This window comes from Theropithecus gelada, chromosome X (genome assembly GCF_003255815.1).
Source record: "Theropithecus gelada isolate Dixy chromosome X, Tgel_1.0, whole genome shotgun sequence".
Taxonomy (NCBI): domain Eukaryota; kingdom Metazoa; phylum Chordata; class Mammalia; order Primates; family Cercopithecidae; genus Theropithecus; species Theropithecus gelada.
This window is the reverse complement of record NC_037689.1, coordinates 35,343,785-35,363,710: the sequence shown is the minus strand read 5'-3', so window position 1 is coordinate 35,363,710 and position 19,926 is coordinate 35,343,785. Positions and strand designations below refer to the sequence as shown.

General features: G+C 38.9%; 1 protein-coding gene across 6 annotated transcripts in view; it reads right to left on the bottom strand.

Annotated features, from left to right (window-relative positions):
• The window catches only part of OFD1 (OFD1, centriole and centriolar satellite protein), a 34,752-nt gene that overhangs the window by 11,414 nt on the left and 3,412 nt on the right, over positions 1 to 19,926 (bottom strand). For 2 of the 6 annotated variants that reach the window (XM_025372015.1, XM_025372016.1), the window contains exons 4-15: positions 19,168 to 19,236; positions 19,050 to 19,080; positions 17,854 to 17,978; positions 13,162 to 13,266; positions 11,222 to 11,358; positions 10,727 to 10,900; positions 8,145 to 8,251; positions 6,299 to 6,418; positions 4,252 to 4,325; positions 2,764 to 2,855; positions 1,265 to 1,454; positions 210 to 340 (exon numbers count right to left, since the gene is read on the bottom strand). In XM_025372015.1, the coding sequence (XP_025227800.1) occupies positions 210 to 340; positions 1,265 to 1,454; positions 2,764 to 2,855; positions 4,252 to 4,325; positions 6,299 to 6,418; positions 8,145 to 8,251; positions 10,727 to 10,900; positions 11,222 to 11,358; positions 13,162 to 13,258 (1,122 nt within the window). In that variant the 5' untranslated portion in view covers positions 13,259 to 13,266; positions 17,854 to 17,978; positions 19,050 to 19,080; positions 19,168 to 19,236. The remainder of the gene's footprint in view (positions 1 to 209; positions 341 to 1,264; positions 1,455 to 2,763; positions 2,856 to 4,251; positions 4,326 to 6,298; positions 6,419 to 8,144; positions 8,252 to 10,726; positions 10,901 to 11,221; positions 11,359 to 13,161; positions 13,267 to 17,853; positions 17,979 to 19,049; positions 19,081 to 19,167; positions 19,237 to 19,926) is intronic. The other 4 variants (XR_003117343.1, XM_025372013.1, XR_003117344.1 and 1 more) reach the window with 2 other exon arrangements.

The window sequence follows — 19,926 nt, the reverse complement described above, 5'->3', positions numbered from 1 at the left end:
TTCTTCTCCATTTTATTACTACTACGAATATAAAGTCATATTATCACTGCAAAATTTTCTCAGATGAGAAAGGATACCTTTAGCATATTTGGGAGAGTAATGTTTGATGTTAAAATAAATCTGATTTACACTAGTATGACTTGTGCCAAGTTTACATATCTATGAAGTGTACTGGCATCACACTAGAACTGAAGAAGAGCAATACTCACTTCATCTTGCAGTTGTTTATGCAGAGCTTGCCTGCGGCTTTCGAACTCCTCATGCTCAACCACTATAGCCTTTTCAGCTTTCCGTAGTTCTTTCTGAAAGACTGCAAGTTCAGGAGCTGGCTGAGCTAGGCCTAACAAGGTAAAAAAAAATCCTAGTCATTACCAACCTTATTTCACTTAACAAAAACTGTTAAAGGGGTTTTAAAGTGTTCCTTTGCTTTGTACTCACGCAATAAATATGATAATAAGTCTATTAAATGAGCTCAGAGCAATCCTGACTCTCAAATTTCACAACAAAAGAATTTAGTGCATGTTAATGCAAACTTTATTACCCTTGGAGCCCTACTCCAAGTAAAAGAACTCTTTCAAATCCTCAAATTAACCTGAAAGCCTGTTTCTCTCCTCTACCATGCACAGAAGGAGCTCTCTCTCTGGTCTAACTGTTGATGACAGCCCTGGGATCCAATATGATCTGGGCATCTGACAGCAGCAGTTGGGATCCAAGCAGAAGGCAGATGGCTGTCACAGTCAAGGTCATCTAAGAACCCTTTAATAAAGGTTGACTTATTCAGGGTATGCACAAAGGATGGTGGAGTTCCCTGGGCTAGTAACAGAGCCACACTGTTAGCGCTCCTTGGGCCTTGGGAATCAGGGGAGGGAGAAATTCTCAGCACTGGAGAGAGGGAGGTGGGAGGTCATCACAGGCACTATGACCTCACTTGGCCATGAGGCAGTGGCCAGCCTAGAGCTACTGTATGTAGAGGCTGGTGTCCCCACTGGCCACCAGTGAGAGGGCAAGGGAAGCCTTGATACCACCTAAAGCAGGTTTGCAGAGTTTAATCCAAGAATCTTAATTTTATAAATTTAATTTAATCCAAGAATTAAATTTATAAAATTTAATCCAAGAATATAAATTTAATCCAAGAATCTTAAGTTTATAAATCTTCCCAATTTAAGCCCCCCCTACCTTATACAAGTACAAAGCATAGTTTTATAATACTGACCTAATACAAGTTACTAAAACATGCAAGTCAGAAAAAAAGAAAAATGCATACGGTTTAGGAGACGCAAGTTTTCATTTCTACTCTCTTCTAGTTGTTGTTTAAGTAATTTATTTTGTGCCAGAAGCTCCAGTTTCTCTTCTTTTAGTAGTGAATAATCACTCATCTCTTTAACCTTTTCATTCAGCATATGGTTTTGTTTTGTTATTGCCAAAGACTGTGCTTTGACAGACTCTAATTCAAGCTAAAATTCAAAAAGGAAAATTTACATTTGAATAATGACTTTACAGTACTGCAAAAGTAAAAGCTGGCAGGCTCCTTTAAGCATGGTGTCACAATTTAATTAAGGTCACTGGACAGAAGTCTGACTCTCTGCAGTAAGACTCTAACTACAATAACGAAAATTATCTTCTGCCCTACAGTTGAGGCAGAAGTTTTATAGGTCACCATCCCATGAAGCAAGTCCTTCTAACATTATCATCCCATTTTCCAGAGGCAACCAAGAACCCAACAACAATTACCCATCATAGCAATATATATTTTTTAAATATGAAAAGGTAAGATAAAAATGGCTGGGCATGGTGGTTCACGCCTGTAATCGTAGCACTTTGGGAGGCTGAGGCAAGAGGATTGCTTGAGCTCAGGAGACCACCCTGGGCAACATGGCAAAACCCCATCTCTACTAAAAATACAAAAATTAGCTGGGCGTGGTGGCACATGGCTGTAATCCCAGCTACTCAGGAGGCTGAGACATGAGAATCACTTGAACCTGGGAGGTGGAAGTTGGTTGCAGTGAGCCAAGATCACACCACTGCACTCCAGCCTGGGCGAAAGAACAAGACTCTGTCTAGAAAGAAAGAAAGATTCTGTAACATGTTGTGAAGTGCTTCCCTTTTCTTAGTATAATATATACCATATTTGAGTACAAAAGCCTGCAAAGTTCTCACATAAGTCAAAGTTGCTAAAATAAATTTTATATACAAAATATGTTGTAAGTACCTAAAGTTCCAGCTTCATCCTTCAGACAGCAAGCACATGAATGAATAGAAAAGTAAAGAAGCAATGATATGTGAAAAATGCACCTCATTTTGTTTTAATCTGTAAGATAACAATGTAATGACAGGAATTTTTTTACCTGCTGCTGATGGAAGGAGAGAACAGGCTGATGTAGAAACTAACAGTAATGGCCACCCGCTATGAACTAGGCACGTAAGTTAGCTAACTGAATTCCCTCAACAACCCTATAATGTGGAAAACATCTTAGTTTACAGCTCAGGAACCTGCAGTCACAGAACTTCCCTAGTGACACACAATCAGTTAGAGACACAGACAGGATTTAAGCAGGACTCCAGGACCCAAAGCTCTATCTACGCTTTCCTATGTGACACTGATTGAAATTAAGAACTGTTGAATTAACTTCAGCCATCACCTTCTTAGCCATATAAATGGCAGTCGAAACACCTCAAGAGGATGACTTAGGATAAATTATGTATGACTAAAATTTCATGTATTGCTTAAAATCTATTTCAAAAACCAATATGCTTAACAATTACCTCAAGTTCTTTCACACGATTTACAGATTGATTGAGTTCCTCCTTTTTTGAATTAATAGCTGTGAGCTCCTCTTGCAAATGAACAGCTTTTTCTGAAAAAAGAGCCCACCAATTAAACACCATAATGTTTTCCTAGTGAATACAAAAGCCATTTAGTATTTATGGCCAGTATGTCAGACCTAATGACCACTATTTCACAATCCAAATAGCAGAGGTAGGGGGCAAGTAAGAAATAAACCCTATTACCCAACAGGTGATGTGAAGCTATAACTGTCATGTATGTGGTGAAATTCCACTTGCTACACATGCTAACCAGAGTTATACCATCTGCTCAAAGCACAGAGCCCTAATACTCACAGCTCTTAACTTCCTTGAAGACAAAGATCTGTCTGTTACTATATTGTAGTTAGTATTTTGTAGTTTTCACTTCATCTAACACAAGTCTATGTAGGTATATCATCAAACCATAATTTGTTATATACATAATGGTACTAATCCATAAAAGAAGTATTAGTCTCCACAAGATAGTAAAAGAGGCTGGGCACAATGGCTCATGCCTGTAATACCAGCACTTTGGGAGACCAAGGCAGGCGGATCACCTGAGGTCAGGAGTTCGAGACCAGCCTGGCCAACATGGTGAAACTCTGTCTCTACAAAATTTAGCAGGGCATGGTGGCGCACACCTGTAGTCCCAGCTACTTGGGAGGCTGAGGCACAAGAATCACTTGAACCCAGGAGGCGGAGGCTGCAGTGAGCCGAGATTGTGCCACTGTACTCCAGCCTGGGCAACAGAGCAAGACTCCATCTCTAAAACAAAAAAAAAAAGACAGTAGCCACACATCGGGTATCTGGGTCAACATCAACTACCCAACCCTGGTTTACTCCCAAGAATCTACTTGAAATTTCCACCAAAACTTCAACTTCTTGTTGCAGCAATTTCCTAGAAATACATTGAAATGTAAAACATCTGAAGATTGAAAAATTATTCAACTTCCATAGTCTCAGGCCAATGTACACAAGAGTTCAGAAGGTTATACATCAAGTAAAAATACCATAAAGCATAAAAATACATTAGAAGCAAAAGAAATAAGAAACTAGGTCACAGGGGACAGAGAAGTTGAAGTTTTCCGTAAGTGAAAAATAAAGTCTCTCATGGTTAGGAGGAATACGTACTTGATGGCAGTAAGTTCCTGCTACTTTCCTGACAATTGCAGATTTATCAAAATATATGAAATAAAGTTGGATAAAATATTCATGATAAATCACTGGCCTTTGTGAATATACAAATTATTAAACATGAAGGTTTCTCAAAAGGCAGTGAAGACAATTTTTTTTTTAATTTATAAAATTAAAATTACAAAAATGTAATTTTGTAGAAACAATGAAGTGTAAGCTATATTTTTTAGAATACGGAACAGGCCCAACTTGGGAAGCTAATAACCTACAGCAGAACTGAAAAATACAGCTTATTTCCCCCCTACACATCACCTTTATTCTTCCTTTCATCTTCAATCAGTCGATTAGTTCTAATGATGTAGTCATCCTTCAGTTCAAGTTGATACCTGAGAATCAGAATGACTAAATATGAGCTCCTCAGTCATTTTTCTGGAAAGACTGTTATCAGTGCAGGAACTTATCTATGGCACAGGAGCACCTGAGGGCGCTGAACATGACAATGTGTAAACTTCAAAGTCCTCAATACTAAAGCCAGGGATATGACCTCTGAACATAAAATGCCCAGTAAAACCCTTCCTCGATCCTATAAACTGGGTCCCAAAACTCAATCACACAAGATGAAGGGTCGTATTATCATAAGGTTATTTACTGAAAACAATCACTTTTCAGTTGGTCTCAACCGACACAAAGAGCAAAGGGGTAAATTAAATTTACACAGCACACAACAGACTCAATCCCAAATGATAATCAGACAGTCACTTCCAATCCACCTGTACCATCTGCCCACCCCCAACCAAGGTAAGAACTTTTGTGCTCAGGGACTAAGCGCAGTCCTGAGAGCCAACCGCCAAGGGCATTATACCCGGATTAGCAATACCAAAAGGCACATTTTCACCGTTTCACTTCCCTTTCCCAGCTGTTACCATCTGCCCTTTTGGTTCCAAAAGGAAATAGAAGCACTCCTGTGGTGAAGAGCCTCCAAACTCCAACACCTGCCAAAGTCATATGAGGATTCCCAAAGCCAGACAAACACCATGCAGCCTGTGGAAGCTGTCACAATGATACCAAACAGTTCACTAGCTCCCTAACTATGTAAAATTAACACACATACTTTAATTCATTTATTCCTAAAAATTCAGCAACTGCAGACACTTCCATTTTAGCTATTTTAGTATAGAAACTGACATAGAAGGTGTGGGTAAAATACATCATTTCAAAATCAATAGATACAAAAGCTGCCATATTTTTTAAAAATAGAATTTGTTTAAAGGATAACCTCAAGAAACCTTTGCAATACTATGTAATGGAATATCAATGACAAATTGAGGAAGGGAATAAAAGAGGCCAAATAAGAAATGCCCAGACCACCTGAGCTGAATCATTTCCTCGCGACACATTTACAGTAAAAATTAACTAAGCACTTTTTATGTGCCACATGCTTTCCCACACACTGAAGAGAAATGTTACCACATGGGCATAATATCGTAGCACTGAGATGTTATTCACTGATACACAAAACTCAGACTACAGAAAAGCCAAAGTAACCATAGTTGTCCATATTTTCCTTTCTCTGTATCACTTTTTGCCTCACATAGTTAATTTTAGCTCTTTTGATTCTGGCTTTGCTGAATCTTGAAGAAATATGAGGCACATGTTCACTGACAAATACTATGACCATTAGTGTAATTTATATATGGTTAGATACCCCCATCCTTGGGGCTGTATGAGTGAGGCAGAGAAAAAGATAATTAAAAGTGGTTATAATTCCAATTTTACAGCTTATCAACTATGCAAGCTGAGCAAGTCACAAGGTGTACTGAAAATTAAAGCAAAACACAGCCCGCAATAAATGCTAGAGAAGCCATAAGAAGCACAGAAGATGTACATCTCTATACTTTTTTTTTTTTTTTTTTTGAGATGGATTCTTGCTGTTACCCAGGCTAGTACAGTGCAGTAGCACAATTTCAGCTCACTGCAACCTCTGCCTCCTGGGTTCAAGTGAATCCCCAGTAGCTGGGATTACAAGCACTCACCACCACACCCGGCTAATTTTTGTGTTTTTAGTAGAGATGGGGTTTCACCATGTTGGCCAGGCTGGTCTTGAACTCCTGACCTCAGGTGATCCGCCCACCTCAGCCTCCCAGAGTGCTGGGATTACAGGCGTGAGCCACCACACCTGGCTCTTATATTTTAAAAACTATCCTAACTTAAATGCAGGAAAGGATTGACTGTATTGATAAAACTATGTATTTTTTTTCCAAACACTAAAGTTTGCCTAAGTTACAGACTACTTCGTCAGTTTTTGTTTCTACCAACTTAATTTAAACATATCAGTTATTTAAAAATGCTTAACAATTACTTTAGAAGTTCATTCTTGAGCTTTCGGTCATAGGTCTCCTCAAAATTCTTTATATTCTGCTCCCGTCTCCTAAGTGCCTCAGTTATGCTTTTATGTTTTTCTTCCTGGAGCTTCTGGTTCCTGAAATTAGCAAAAATATAAAAAGTAAATAAACTACCACAGCAGAGCTAACAAATTTAGGAAAAAAATCACATGTGTCTAGTTCAACAGACTAAAACTGCTACATGATATCACTATTGGGAAGTAGAAAGAAAGAGCCAGAAGTCCTCAGTGTATTTTATGAACTGACCTAGTTACAGCGTATTGAAACTAGCAGAACTGACTATGGCTTTGGGCTGAGGGGAGTGGGAGAGTCTCAAGAGGGAAGTGGTTTCTCACAGAAGATAAACACTTAAACAATGGTTATAGGTGATACACGGCCAAAATCAATCCTGGGATGAAAGAATATTATTAGTTACAAAGTAACAGGTAAGTGTACTTACGTGCTTGAATCTTCTATAATACTGTTTCTAACTGTGGGATTTAATTAATTAGTCCATATATATTCAAGATAGAATATTTGTTTTTGTCATTTAATGACCAATCAGCTTTAGCCAAGTGTGGTGGCCCGCACCTATAATCCCAGTTTTTCAGAAGGCTGAGGCAGGAGGATCACTTGATCCCAAGTGTTTGAGACCAGCCTGGGCAATACAGACAGACCCTGTGTCTTAAAAACAAAACAAACAAAAAAACCTATTGATTGAATACTGAAAAAAGTACCAAAAAAGAGGGCAAAAGATAGATGGATCAATCAGGGCTTCCAAATACTGAAGAATAGAATGGTCTTCATAGTGAGACTTTAAATCAACCATAGTACCAACTCCTTAGCCAGCCAGGGAGGTAGGTTCGCAGGTAGTGAGATCCAGTCATCCTGAGAAGTGCTACAAAATGCTGACTAGTCCAAGAACAGGTAAAGGCTCTAGGTATTAGCTCCCTCTGCTGGTAACCTGGAAAGTCGTGGAGAGGTAAACTACATTTATTTAGTTTATACGCTAAGAAGGAGGGAACAAGAGTAGAGAAAATGGAGGTAAAGGTATGATGAACTTTCTCTGCCCCAATTTTGTGCTTATTTCTCTCTCTTGATCAATCTGCCTTTTCATTATTGCCAAAAAGAGAGTAAGGTAGACAGAGAGTTGAAATTAAACAAATGAAGCCTATAGAAGTGAGAAAAAAACATTAATGAAGATGGAGACAAATTATTTAACGAACTAAGATTCCTGGAGTATCTATGGGTGTCAATAGCAGATTCCCAAAGGAAAAGAAGGCTTACTGCACAAACTATGGACAGGTGAGCTTGCTGCCAATCCCAGGTAAGATCTGAGGGATGAAACATTTGTGAGCACTCAGAAAAAGTGAATAACACAAAGAAATAGTTTCACCAAATACAAGTCAAGTCGGACCACCATACTTCCTTTTCTGAGCACACAGCTGGTAAAAGCTGTAGGCCTGGATATATGGAATTCAGTTACTATACATACACACATGGAACTATCAGATCTGAGGGACTGAATGTAACTGCAAAACATACGATCTGTTCCAGTATTAACAGCTTCTCCAAATTATCTATCTGGTCTTACTGTAGCCTGATGATAGCATCTCATTGGTCTTTTCATCTTAATGTTTAATATTTCAAAAGCAAAACCCTAGTGTTTGTTCCTCTTAATTTGTACCTTCTAATGCTAGGTGATATCCCCTTCACAAACAAGAACTCTACTTGGCAATGAACATTAGAATATTTAGACATATATTTAATAATTCTTTTTAATCTCATCACTCTGAATATCCAAAATGAACATGCATTACTTACAATTCAAAAGCTTCAACTCTTTGCTTCAGCTCTGCTTCTCTTCCTCTTAGCAAATCCATATCTTTTAGTAAAAGCTGCCTTTGAGCATAAATTTCTTTTGTTTCAATCTGTATAGAAAAGCATTAATTTTTAGCAAGCAAGCTAATGAAAGCAAAACAGATTTGAATGAATATACTGCTTCCTAAATTCCAAAAAGCAAAGTACAGACATTTAGGATAACAATTTCACCTTCAAGAGATTCCAACTCAAGGTATGCTTTTTGCTTATTCTAGCTGCATAAAAATTTACTCCCCCAATGACTGTTAAACTACCATTACCCTATAGTCCTAACATGCCATGTGTAATTTATGCTATTTAGTTCTTTAACATCTCTCAGTCCATTATCTAAAAAAAAAAAAAAAAATTTTTTTGAGACAGGGTCTCTGTTGCACAGGCTGGAGTGCAGTGGGGTGATCCTGGCTCACTGCAACCTCTTCCTCCCAAGCTCAAGGGTTCCTCCCACCTCAGCCTACTGAGTAGCTGCAGGAACTACAGGCACATACCACCAAGTCGGGCTGATGTTTTGTATTTTTGTAGAGATGGGGTTTTGCCATGCTGCCCAGGCTGGTCTTGAACTTCTGGGCTCAAGTGATATGCTTTGCCTTGGCCTCCCAAAGTGCTGGGACTACAAGCATGAGCCACCAAACCTGGAGCCCTTACCTAAATTTTGGCATGTTCCCCAGGAAGAAAAATTAAACAAAATGTACATTCAGCAACAAAACTCCAAAAGAATCGAACCCCCATAGTTTTTAGTGGTGGTGCTGTCTGAATGTTTCAGTTCATGGGTCATTCTGACTCAGAGTTAGCAAGCTCATATGAACTTCTAAAAGAACGGGCCATCCTTCCATTTGTGTGTTCACAGAGAAAGAATTTACTAACTACCCACGACATGTCAAGCAGCATACTGGAAACTGGATATAAAAAGGTAGACAGATACAGTCCTCATCTCTAAAGACCTCACAATTTAGTCAAGGAGTGAGAAACAATCACACTAAGATGTGATGATTTTGTAACTGAAGTACATAGAGAGTGATGCAGGAACAAGGCCTAAATGAGTCGCTCAGTGGGAGTCAGGGAAGGCATTACCCAGGTGACATCCAAGCTGGGTCTTGAAAGACAGTATGGTTTTGTCAGGGAAAGAAGGGGATGGACAGTCCAGGTGAGGGAATAAAGATATGGTGCTTTTTATGAGGATGACAATCTTCTTCAAAGCTTTCAGATAATCAGAGTTAAACAAACAGGGATCTAGTCAGTCACCTATCTTGAAGATGGAGTTATTAGTCTAAACACAATCTAATCATCTCAAAGATATGTGCTTCCAACATTCATTTTTATAGCTGAAGCAAGCCCAATTCCCAGAAATGCTATACAAAATTTTAGAGGGGGTGCCCTTAGCATTATACAACCAGGTCTTATTGAGAAGCCCCAAGCAAGAGTGGACACTAGGGGGAAGCATTCCTACTTTCAACATCTGACAGCAGTAGTTCTGGATGTATGTTGGAAATAGTGCGGTAAATCTAGTTTGGTCTAAGACACGCCCTTGGGAAAGGAATATGATCTTAAAGGAGTAGATCCAATCCCGCTTGCCAACATGGACTCCCTCCCACTCTTCACCCTCTCCGTCTCCTGTCCAGTTACTTTCTGGGGTGACAAGATCAAATGGTCACATGGATGACCCTTGTGGCCCTGGTGACTCCTTTACCCCGGGGACCTTCATCCTTGCTCATTTCCATGGCTCTCTCCAATGGCAGCATACTGCATTTGGTTTCTAGTCTCCACCTGAAACCTCATCCTGCAATTCTATATTCTTGGACCATCCTTATTTTTCCAACTACCAGTCTCTCTAGATCGAGTCCTTGATCACTGACACTGCCACTCAATCCTCCCTTTCCCCCAGAAGCCACCTGCCCTCTCCTCTGCTTCCCTTCACTACCCAAGAGAGCCCCAGAATCTTCAATTAAATAGGCTGCCTTTCTCTAGTCAAATAAATTAGGCTCTGAAAAGCTCCACTTCCAAAGCATCTCCATTTTTCCACCCTCACTGAAAGGGGCAGAAAGAGATACTTACAAATCCTCCCCAGAACTAGAACAGAAAACTCACCTACAAGCACATGGGTTGATCTCTCTCAATTCCAGGCTCCCCCAACCACAGCTGAGCCCTCAATACAGGTGATCAGTCCTCTCTGCTTTAAAGGGCTGTTCTTCCCTTATCCACAGGAGCTTCTCTGCACCTCCAATCTGCTCCTAAAACCCGAGATCTAACCCTCTAATCTGCCTGAGGAGATGGAGCTTATTTAGGGTATGTTTCTCATAATCCCAACTTGATTGTTCACCTCCACAGTTCTTCCCTTTCCACCAGTCTCAGAGGAAGCAAATTTGTGTATCCTTTTCAAGGCCCATCCTTCTGTTTGCACTCTTGGCCCCAGTCCCTATTGCTCTTCTGGGGCCTTGTTCCATCAATTGTACCATCCTGTTCCTGGATCTTGAGCCAACCTACTAATAGCTGCAGGAAATAGCCACACATAAAATATTTGTAAATACCACCTCTTGGTGCTTTTGAATTCTTTCAAGGGTACTCTTTTCCCGAAGAACGAGGGCTTCAGATTTTGCTTGACAGGCTTTCTCAAAATCATTCTGGAACATGGCTAATTCCTTCTCATACTTTTTTTTCGCTTCCATTTTAATTTTTGCTATCTCGGTATCTTTAAAAAACTTCAACTGCAAATTGATCACAAAAAATTAAAAATACCATTATACTATTAAAAAAAGGAACAAGTTCTCTCTTTACATCTAGGTTTAACATAATGCTCTGCCCAAATATATTTATTTCATCTTTAGTTTTATTTCATTCACTGTATTTGTGGGATTCACTCAACAGGCATAAACAAATGTCATCAGAAATAAAAAAATATGTGCACAACAGTATAGTATCCCATTCACTATTAAAAGTTCTAGATATTTTCCCATATACCTAAGGTTAAGACTTTAGAAGACAAGCAAAAACATCACTCTTATTAACGGTAACAAGATAAAGCTTACCTTTTGACACATTTCTGCCCGAAGTTGCTCTTCTATTTCTCTCTTATATTCATTTAGCTTTATTTCTAAAGATTCGAACTTGACACGCTGAGGGTAAGCATCTGCAAACTGATCATCAATAAGCTGAAGCTTCTCAGCTATTAAAAAATAACACATCAAATTAGGACATAGAAACATGGTCAGGTGTGTAAGATGCCAGACCTTTGGTTCAAAAGAGCATACTTAGGTGAAAGTGTAGGGATGTCTGCAACTTACTTTGAAATACAAAAAAAGGAAAGTCGATGAATGGATGGACAGATAAAAATGATGAAGCGCGTATAATACAAGCGTAATAGTGGAATCTAGGTGGTGGATATACAAGTGTTCACTAAAATTGTATCAACTTTTCTGTATGTTTAAAAATGTTCATCATAAAATGTTAGAGGACAAAGAAAGCCAAGAGTACAGTTTAAGTCAGAAAACACTGGAGTCTTTTCCTACTCTCTAAGTGCTAAGACAGAGAGCTCTTTATTGGACTTCAGTTAAAGCTGACTTACACATTCAAAACAATAACTTTAAAAAGAATCAAAGATCATGTACATCAACGCCTCCCCTTTACAGATAAAGAACAAATGCCGATACAGCTTAGTAAGTGACTACATAACAGCATAACCAGGATTAAAGTGAGGTCTGCTGACTCTTTCTTCCCTTAGTCCACGGCCCTCAAACAAACTATGGATCAGAATCAACCACACAGCAAAGTGCAAAACTCAACCCACAGTACAATCTCAACCATGTATAACGCCCACCAAAAAAGTATGCACAGATCGAAAAAGGTTTGCAGAAGTAGATTAAAACACTGATAGTGTTTATCTCTGGTAGGGATGACTTTAGACATGTTTTTCCATCTACTTTTCTATATTTTCCAAATGCTGTCCAATACAGGACTCTCCAGCCACACGGGGCCATTGACACTTCAAATGTGACCAAATTGAACTGAGATGTGCTTTAAATGTAAAAAACACATGAGATTTCAAAGGCTTAGTGCAAAAACTAAATGTGAAATATCTCATTAGTATTTTTTATATTGAATACATGTTGAAATAATATTTTGGATGTATTGGGTTAATATTATTAAAACAAATTTCACCTGTTTCTTTTTACTTTTTTCAATGTGGCTGCCAGAAAATTTAAAATTACATATGTGGTTCACACCACTGAACAACACTGCTTGATAATTAGCAAGTAGTATGTTTCTAATTGAATTAAACCTACACTTGATGAAAGGCATAGTCATATAATACATTTTATGAATTATGAACTTATCTTCTTACAAGTTACTGTTACTATTTAAGAGTAAGGAAGGGCCAAGAAATCCATTAAGCATATCATTTTAAACAGCTGTTTCCCATCTCTACTGAGCACAAAACTGATGGACAGGATGGTATTGTAGACCAGCTGGATAGCACAAAAAACTCTAGATCATGGACAGGAGAACTTGGACTCCACTATTAGTTCTGATGCAGCCTGAGTGTTTCCAAGTTGCTCTTCCTCTGAGGACCTCGGTTTCCTCAACTATAAAATGAAGTGATGAGCCAGTGACTTCTTTAGTTCTTTGCAAAGCAAGTAGTTTAATCTTCTAACTGGGTGGCTGTAAAGTTAGACAAGACACAAGGAAGAACCTCCCAGTTAAGAGAAGTCAAACTCAACAAGGAAGAATATGGGCCTTTGAATGCCTGCATGATTTGGCCAATGTAGCCCTGGCATTTATGAGGCTAGGGAATGACCCTGGAGAGCACTTCCTGGTCCTCCATGATGATTCCAGAAGAAATGAATTCCCTTGTTGCCTGCAGGTTACATCCCTCCAGTTCAAGCAGCAATCACACAATATCATAAATCAGATAATTTCCTTCATTCAAAATGAAAACAGCAGAACTGAAATTAAGAAAGGCTGTAATTACCCAGAGAATCTCTGCTAAGTGTCGAACTTGTCTGAGTTTCCATATTGCAACTTTCTTTAGCTTGATGATATTCTGCCAATTCTTTTAAAAAATGCATAAGAAAACCTAAAAAACATAATGCATAAGTTTTGTTTCACAACTTTCAACCACTGCTCAGTCACTGTTTATACAATCTTAGTTTTATGACATTACTATTTTTTACATTATATATCTTTCCTTTTTTTAGAGACAAGAGTCTTGCTCTGTCACGCAGGCTGGAGTGCAGTGGTGTAATCATGGCTCACTGCAGCCTCAACCTCCTGGGCTCAAGCAATCCTCCTACTTCAGCCTCCCAAGTAGCTGGGACTAGAGGCACACACCACCACCCACCATGCCCAGCTAATTTTACTTTTCGTATAAACAGAGTCTCACTATGTTGCCCAGGCTAGTCTCAAACTCATGCCCTCAAGCAATCCTCCTGCCTGGGCCTCCCAAAGTGCTGGGATCACAAGCATGAGCCACTGTGCCCAGTCATATCTTTCAATAAATTTGAGGAAAAGCCTTCCCAAGCCTGATGCAAAACCTGGAAGGAATAAGGAGAAATATTTATCAATCTAACTGCATAAAAAGTGAAAGCTTACATATGGCATAAAATAAAAATATAACATACTGGGAAAAATAGTTGCAATAATATGGAGGTATAACCAAGACTAAAGTGATGACATTTTCATAACATTGAAGAACTCTTACAAATCAGTTAAAAAAAAAAAAAAACAGAAAAATGGGAAAAAACGCGGACAGTGAGTAGAAAAAAATAGTCAAAGATGAACAAAATTTTTAGATGCTGAATAAACATGAACAAAATCATAAATGCAAATTAATACAACGGAGAAACCACTATTTTCCCTATAACACTGCTAAGATTAAAACTTGTATAATGCTAAGTGTTGGCAAGGGAGTGGATATATAGCTATGCTCATTCACTTGGGAGAGAAAATTGCCAGTGCTTATATATATTTGAAATGCATGTGCCCTTTAGTCATTCCACTTCTATGAATTTACACAGCTATACTTTTATAAGGGCACAAAGGGTGCACACTGCACAATGGTCTGCACATTGGTTACCTGTAATGGCAAAAAGCAAACAATAAAACAACCAAATGTCAATCAATAGGGGGTTAAATACATTCTTTAAAAATAATTAGTCTATACTGCTATAGAAAGATATACTGGTGGATTAAAAAAAGCAAATTGCGGCCGGGCGCGGTGGCTCAAGCCTGTAATCCCAGCACTTTGGGAGGCCGAGGCGGGTGGATCACGAGGTCAGGAGATCGAGACTATCCTGGCTAACATAGTGAAACCCCGTCTCTACTAAAAATACAAAAAACTAGCCGGGCGTGGTGGCGGGCGCCTGTAGTCTCAGCTACTTGGGAGGCTGAGGCGGGAGAATGGCGTGAACCCGGGAGGCGGAGCTTGCAGTGAGCCGAGATCGCGCCACTGCACTCCAGCCTGGGAGCACAGCGAGACTCCGTCTCAAAAAAAAAAAAAAAAAAAAAAGCAAATTGCATACAGTATCTATGATATAATCTTGATTGTGTTTTAATTACAAATACATAATTTTAACCTCAGTTTTAGAAGGATAAACAAGAAACTTAAATCTAGTTATCAGTGGAGTGAAACTGTTAATTCTAATTATCAGTGGAGCATGAGATTAGAGAACATGGGCAGAAACTGCTACTTTGCTTTCACTTTATATCCTTCTGAATAGTTTGAGACTTTGTTTTAAACCACACGCATAAATTACTTAAGAAATGTTTAGTTTCCTGGAACTAAAAACATTAGTTAGCTCAGCACCTTTTCCCCCACCCCCATCCCCACCTCCTTCAGGGAGGGGATCAGACTGTTTTGTCATGTCTGCATTCCATCCTGGGATCACCTCAGGTAAATTTGCAAACATTAAGGTTCACTCTTGATGATGTAACGCTCTATGGGTTTTGACATTGGGTCTTTTCATTCTCTTAACAGTGTCTTTCGGCAGGGTGCAGTGACTCACACTTGTAATCCCAGCACTCTGGGAGGCTGAGGTGGGCGGATCACCTGAGGTCAAGGGATCAAGACCAGCCTGGTCAACATGATGAACCCCATCTCTATTAAAAACACAAAAAAATTAGCCAGACGTGATGGCAGGCACCTGTAGTCCCAGCTACTCAGGAGGCTGAGACAGGAGAATCACTCGAACCCAGGAGGCGGAGGCTGCAGTGAGCTGAGGTCGCACCACTGCCCTCCAGCCTGGGCAGCAGAGTGAAACTCAATCTCAAAAACAAAACAAAAAGAACAGTATCTTTCACAGAGATGTTTTTAATTTTAATAAAGTCTAACTGATTTACTTTTTTCTTTCATATATCTTGCTCTTGGTGTTACATCTCATCACGAAACCCAAGATCACACAGACTTTCTACTGTTCTCATCTGGAAGTTTTATAGTTTTGCATTTTACATTTAGGTCTATGGTTCATTTTGAGTTAGTTTTTGTGTAAAGTATAAGATCTGTGTCTAGGTTCACTTTTGTGAATATGAATATCCAATTGTTACAGCACCACTTGTTGAAAAGACTATCTTTCCTCTATTGAACTGCCTTTGCATCTTTGTTAAAAAAAATCAATTGACTATATTTGTGTGGATGTATTTCTGGACTTTCTAATTCTGTCCCCATTGATGTGTATGTCTATTCTTTTGCCAATTGCAGATAAGAATTTTAACTTCCAAAAATCAAAGGGCCAATATCCAAATTTTCTTCCCTCTTCCAAATTTTGTGCACATCATTTTCTGGATATTGTCAGGCCTCTGAGTCAAAGCTCAGCCATTGTAACCCCCATGACCTGCACATATACGTCCAGATGGCCTGCAGGAGCCAGCCGAAAAACCACAGAAGAAGTGAAACAGCTCCTTCCTTAACTGATTGACCAACCTTACGACATTCCACCATTATTACTTGTTCCTGCCCTGCTCCAACTGATCAATCGACCTTGTGACATTCTTCTTCTGGACAATGAGTCCCATGATCTCTCCACCACGCACCTTGGGACCCCCTCCCCTGCTAACAATAGATAACCACCTTTAATTGTAACTTTCCACTGCCGACCCAAGCCCTATAAAGCTGCCCCTCTCCTATCTCCCTTCACTGACTCTCTTTTTGGACTCAGCACACTTGCACCCAACAAGGCTGTTTATTCACTTTATAAAGTTTATTCACTTTATAAACAGCCTTGTTGCTCACACAAAGCCTGTTTGGTGGTCTCTTCACACGGACGTGCATAACAGGTATCACTATCTCTGAAAGGAAAAATTAGGAGTGGGAAGAATGGGTGACTAGAATCTAGGAGAAAAGTACCACGGTCATTCAACAGCTTAGCATCCCCTGAGCATAGATATGGTAGGATAAGACCACAGGTCTCTGAGTCAGGGGACAGATAACAGTTAAGTACAAAATATCTTTCTCTTTCTACATGTTTTCTGTTGGTTAATTGGAAGACACCAATTTTTTAAAAAAAATTTTATCTTACCAGGAGCTATTTTATTGTTAGCTAAGAGTTCTATCCAAATTTTGGCACTAGGAAGCCTGACATATCTGCAACTCATAGTTTTTCTGGCTTCCAGAAATTTTACTGGGATGCTAGGTGAAGCTCGTAACGGCTGTCAGCCAGATGTCTTTCTGAACCAGATGCATTTAAAGAGACTGAAGAGACTGTGTAAAAACTTTTTTCTTTCTTTTTTTTTTTTTTTTGAGACAGAGTCTTGCTCTGTTGCTAGGCTGGAGCGCAGTGGCGCGATCTCAGCTCATTGCAACCTCCGCCTCCCCAGGGTTCAAGCGATTCTCCTGCCTCAGCCTCCCAAATAGCTGGGACTACAGGTGAACGCCACCATGCCTGGCTAACTTTTGTATTTCAGTAGAGACAGGGTTTCACCATGTTGGCCAGGATGGCCTTGCTCTCCTGACCTCGTGATCTGCCCACCTCAGCCTCCCAAAGTGCTGGGATTACAGGCATGAGCCACTGCGCCCAGCCATGGAAAAACTGTTTTTAAGGATAATGTATCTACATAGATTTTTTTTTTCTTTTGAGATGTAGTCCAGCTCTGTCACCCAGACTGGAGTGTGGTGGCGCTATCTTGGCTCACTGCAACCTTTACCTCTCCGGTTCAAGCGATTCGTCTGCCTCAGCCTCCCAAGTAGCTGGGATTACAGGCACTCGACACCACGCCTGGCTAATTTTTGTATTTCTAATACAAAATTTTTGTATTTTAGTAGAGATGGTGTTTCAACATGTTTCACCATGTTGGCCAGGCTGGTCTCGAACCCCTGACCTCAAGTGATCAGCCAGATTTGCCCTCCCAAAGTGCTGGGATTACAGGCATGAGCCACCGTGCCTGGCCCATAGATTATTTCTTAATATCCCTTCAAGCCATGAAATAATAGTTAAGTAAAAGATACTAGCTATATACCTCAGAGTTCTGCTAATATGGTAGTCACTATGCATGTGTAGCTAATTAAACGTAAATTTAAAATTCAGTTATTCAGTCACACTAGCCACATTTCAAGGCTCAATAGCCACATGAGGCTAGCAGCTACCACATTAAACAGCATAGATATAGACATTTCCATAATCACAGAGTTACACTGGACAGTTCCTAGAGCACAGAATATAGGATCATTTACCATACTGAACTTCAGTAGGGATGGTCTAGTTTGTGGGCAGCCCAGAATATCTTATGTTCCAATTTATTTATCCTCTGCTAACATTACTACCAAAAGACTTGGCAATTAAGTCACAGACTTAATGGCTGGCAGAAAAATAAGTATTCACATGATTAAGTTCTGCATGAATTGGCGAACGAACAGATGAATAAAGGAATGTCCTTGTGGGGATGATAGCAGTGCAGGCAACAGACAAAATCCAAGGGTGTACCAAAACAAAAGGACTATTACTAACAGCTTATTTTAAAATACCTGAAGCATAACTATGCATCAAAGCCAAGTTGCCAGCTTATGTTCATGCTACAAAGCCCATCATCAAGTCTAACTAACGGTCTGAAACCCACAGTAGTTATGGACTCTATGAAAGGTTGTTATCAAGGCCAAAATTAAGGCAATTTATTAGGTCTATATAAACATTTTTTTTTGTTTGGTTTTTGAGACAGAGTTTTGCTCTTGTTGCCCAGGCTGGAGTGTAATGGCATGATCTCAGCTCACCACAACCTCTGCCTTCGAGGTTCAAGCAATTCTCCTGTCTCAGCCTCCTGAGTAGCTGTGATTACAACCATGTGCCACCACACGTGGCTAATTTTTTTGTATTTTTAGTAGAAACGGGGTTTCTCCAGGTTGGTCAGGCTGGTCTCAAACTCCCGACCTCAGGTGATCCACCCGCCTCGGCCTCCCAAAGTGCTGGGATTACAGGCGTGAGCAACCGCGCCTGGCCTGTATAAACACTTAAGAACAAAAGACATATAACACATTACTGAATACAACTCTCATTCTTTAAGGAAATATTAATACATCTAATACCCTATCAATTATACTTGAGAGGGATACCTAATATACAAAGACACTTAGCCTAAAAGTTACTAGTTTTTTGAGGTTTTTTTTTTTTCCTGCCGAAATGTTCCCAACAGTGGGTATTTTTACAAACAGTATCTTTCAGCCTGTCTGTAGGGCCTTTGATACTGTCTGCAGTTTTCTTATTTGAATATCTAAGTTATTACAAAAATGGAAATATAGGGGAAATGACCTGCAGAAATCAAATAATTTAAATCAAATTAAATTTTACTCTTTTCCTTAAAAGTTAGCTTAATTCTTTTAGAGGAAAAAGTACATAGAAAAATGTTGCTGTTCTCTACAAAGATGATGGCTCCTACCTTTTTGATTTTCTTTATCAGATCCTGAAACCTGTTAAAAGAAAATATTTTACTTTTATTCAGCTATTCAGTTATAATTAACAAACCAAAGTAGATTATAGAAACTGAGCCATCGTACCAGTGATTTGTAGAGACTGGAAGTAGGGTTGATTTTAATGAGTTGTAATAGATCCTGCATAGTAAATACCTTAAGAAAAAAAAAAGGTTACTAATTAGACATATTGTTATATCAGTGTTTAAATGATAAATTAGGATGTTTCTGAATATGAAATTAAGAAACATCCTTCAGATTAAATAAGATCATAACTATGCTAATAAAGCAAACTTAAAGCTCTTTCTTACAGTTAAATAAGTTACTATAAACATATCAAGGTCAAAAGGACAAAATATCTTTACCATGTAATTAACTTCTAAGTACTTCACATCAAAGATATGTCTAACAGAAATGTTTAATGCCTTACAGATGACACTGAAATATCCAATGAATACATGACTGAGTTCCTGGGTCATTCAATTACAATTTTTTAAAAAGTATTCATTGTTTAAAAATGTAAATAAATTTTTACTGTCCTTAAAACCATAATTATACTTAAACTATTGTTAAACAGACATTTTTGGTAGCTATTAAAATATATTTCTACTACAGTATATACCATTCACTATGTCTGCTCTGAGAACACTGATATTTGTTTTCAATTGGTTTTCCTTTAAAGAAAATATTCTGCATGGGCATTTTACATTAGTAGAAACCGTTAAGTTGTATGAACGAGATTAATTCCTGCTATATAATTATGTAATTGACTATTATACAATAAGTAAAAGTATAAAGTGATTAGAAAGTTAGAGAATGATGTATCAAAAATGAATTCCAGGCCAG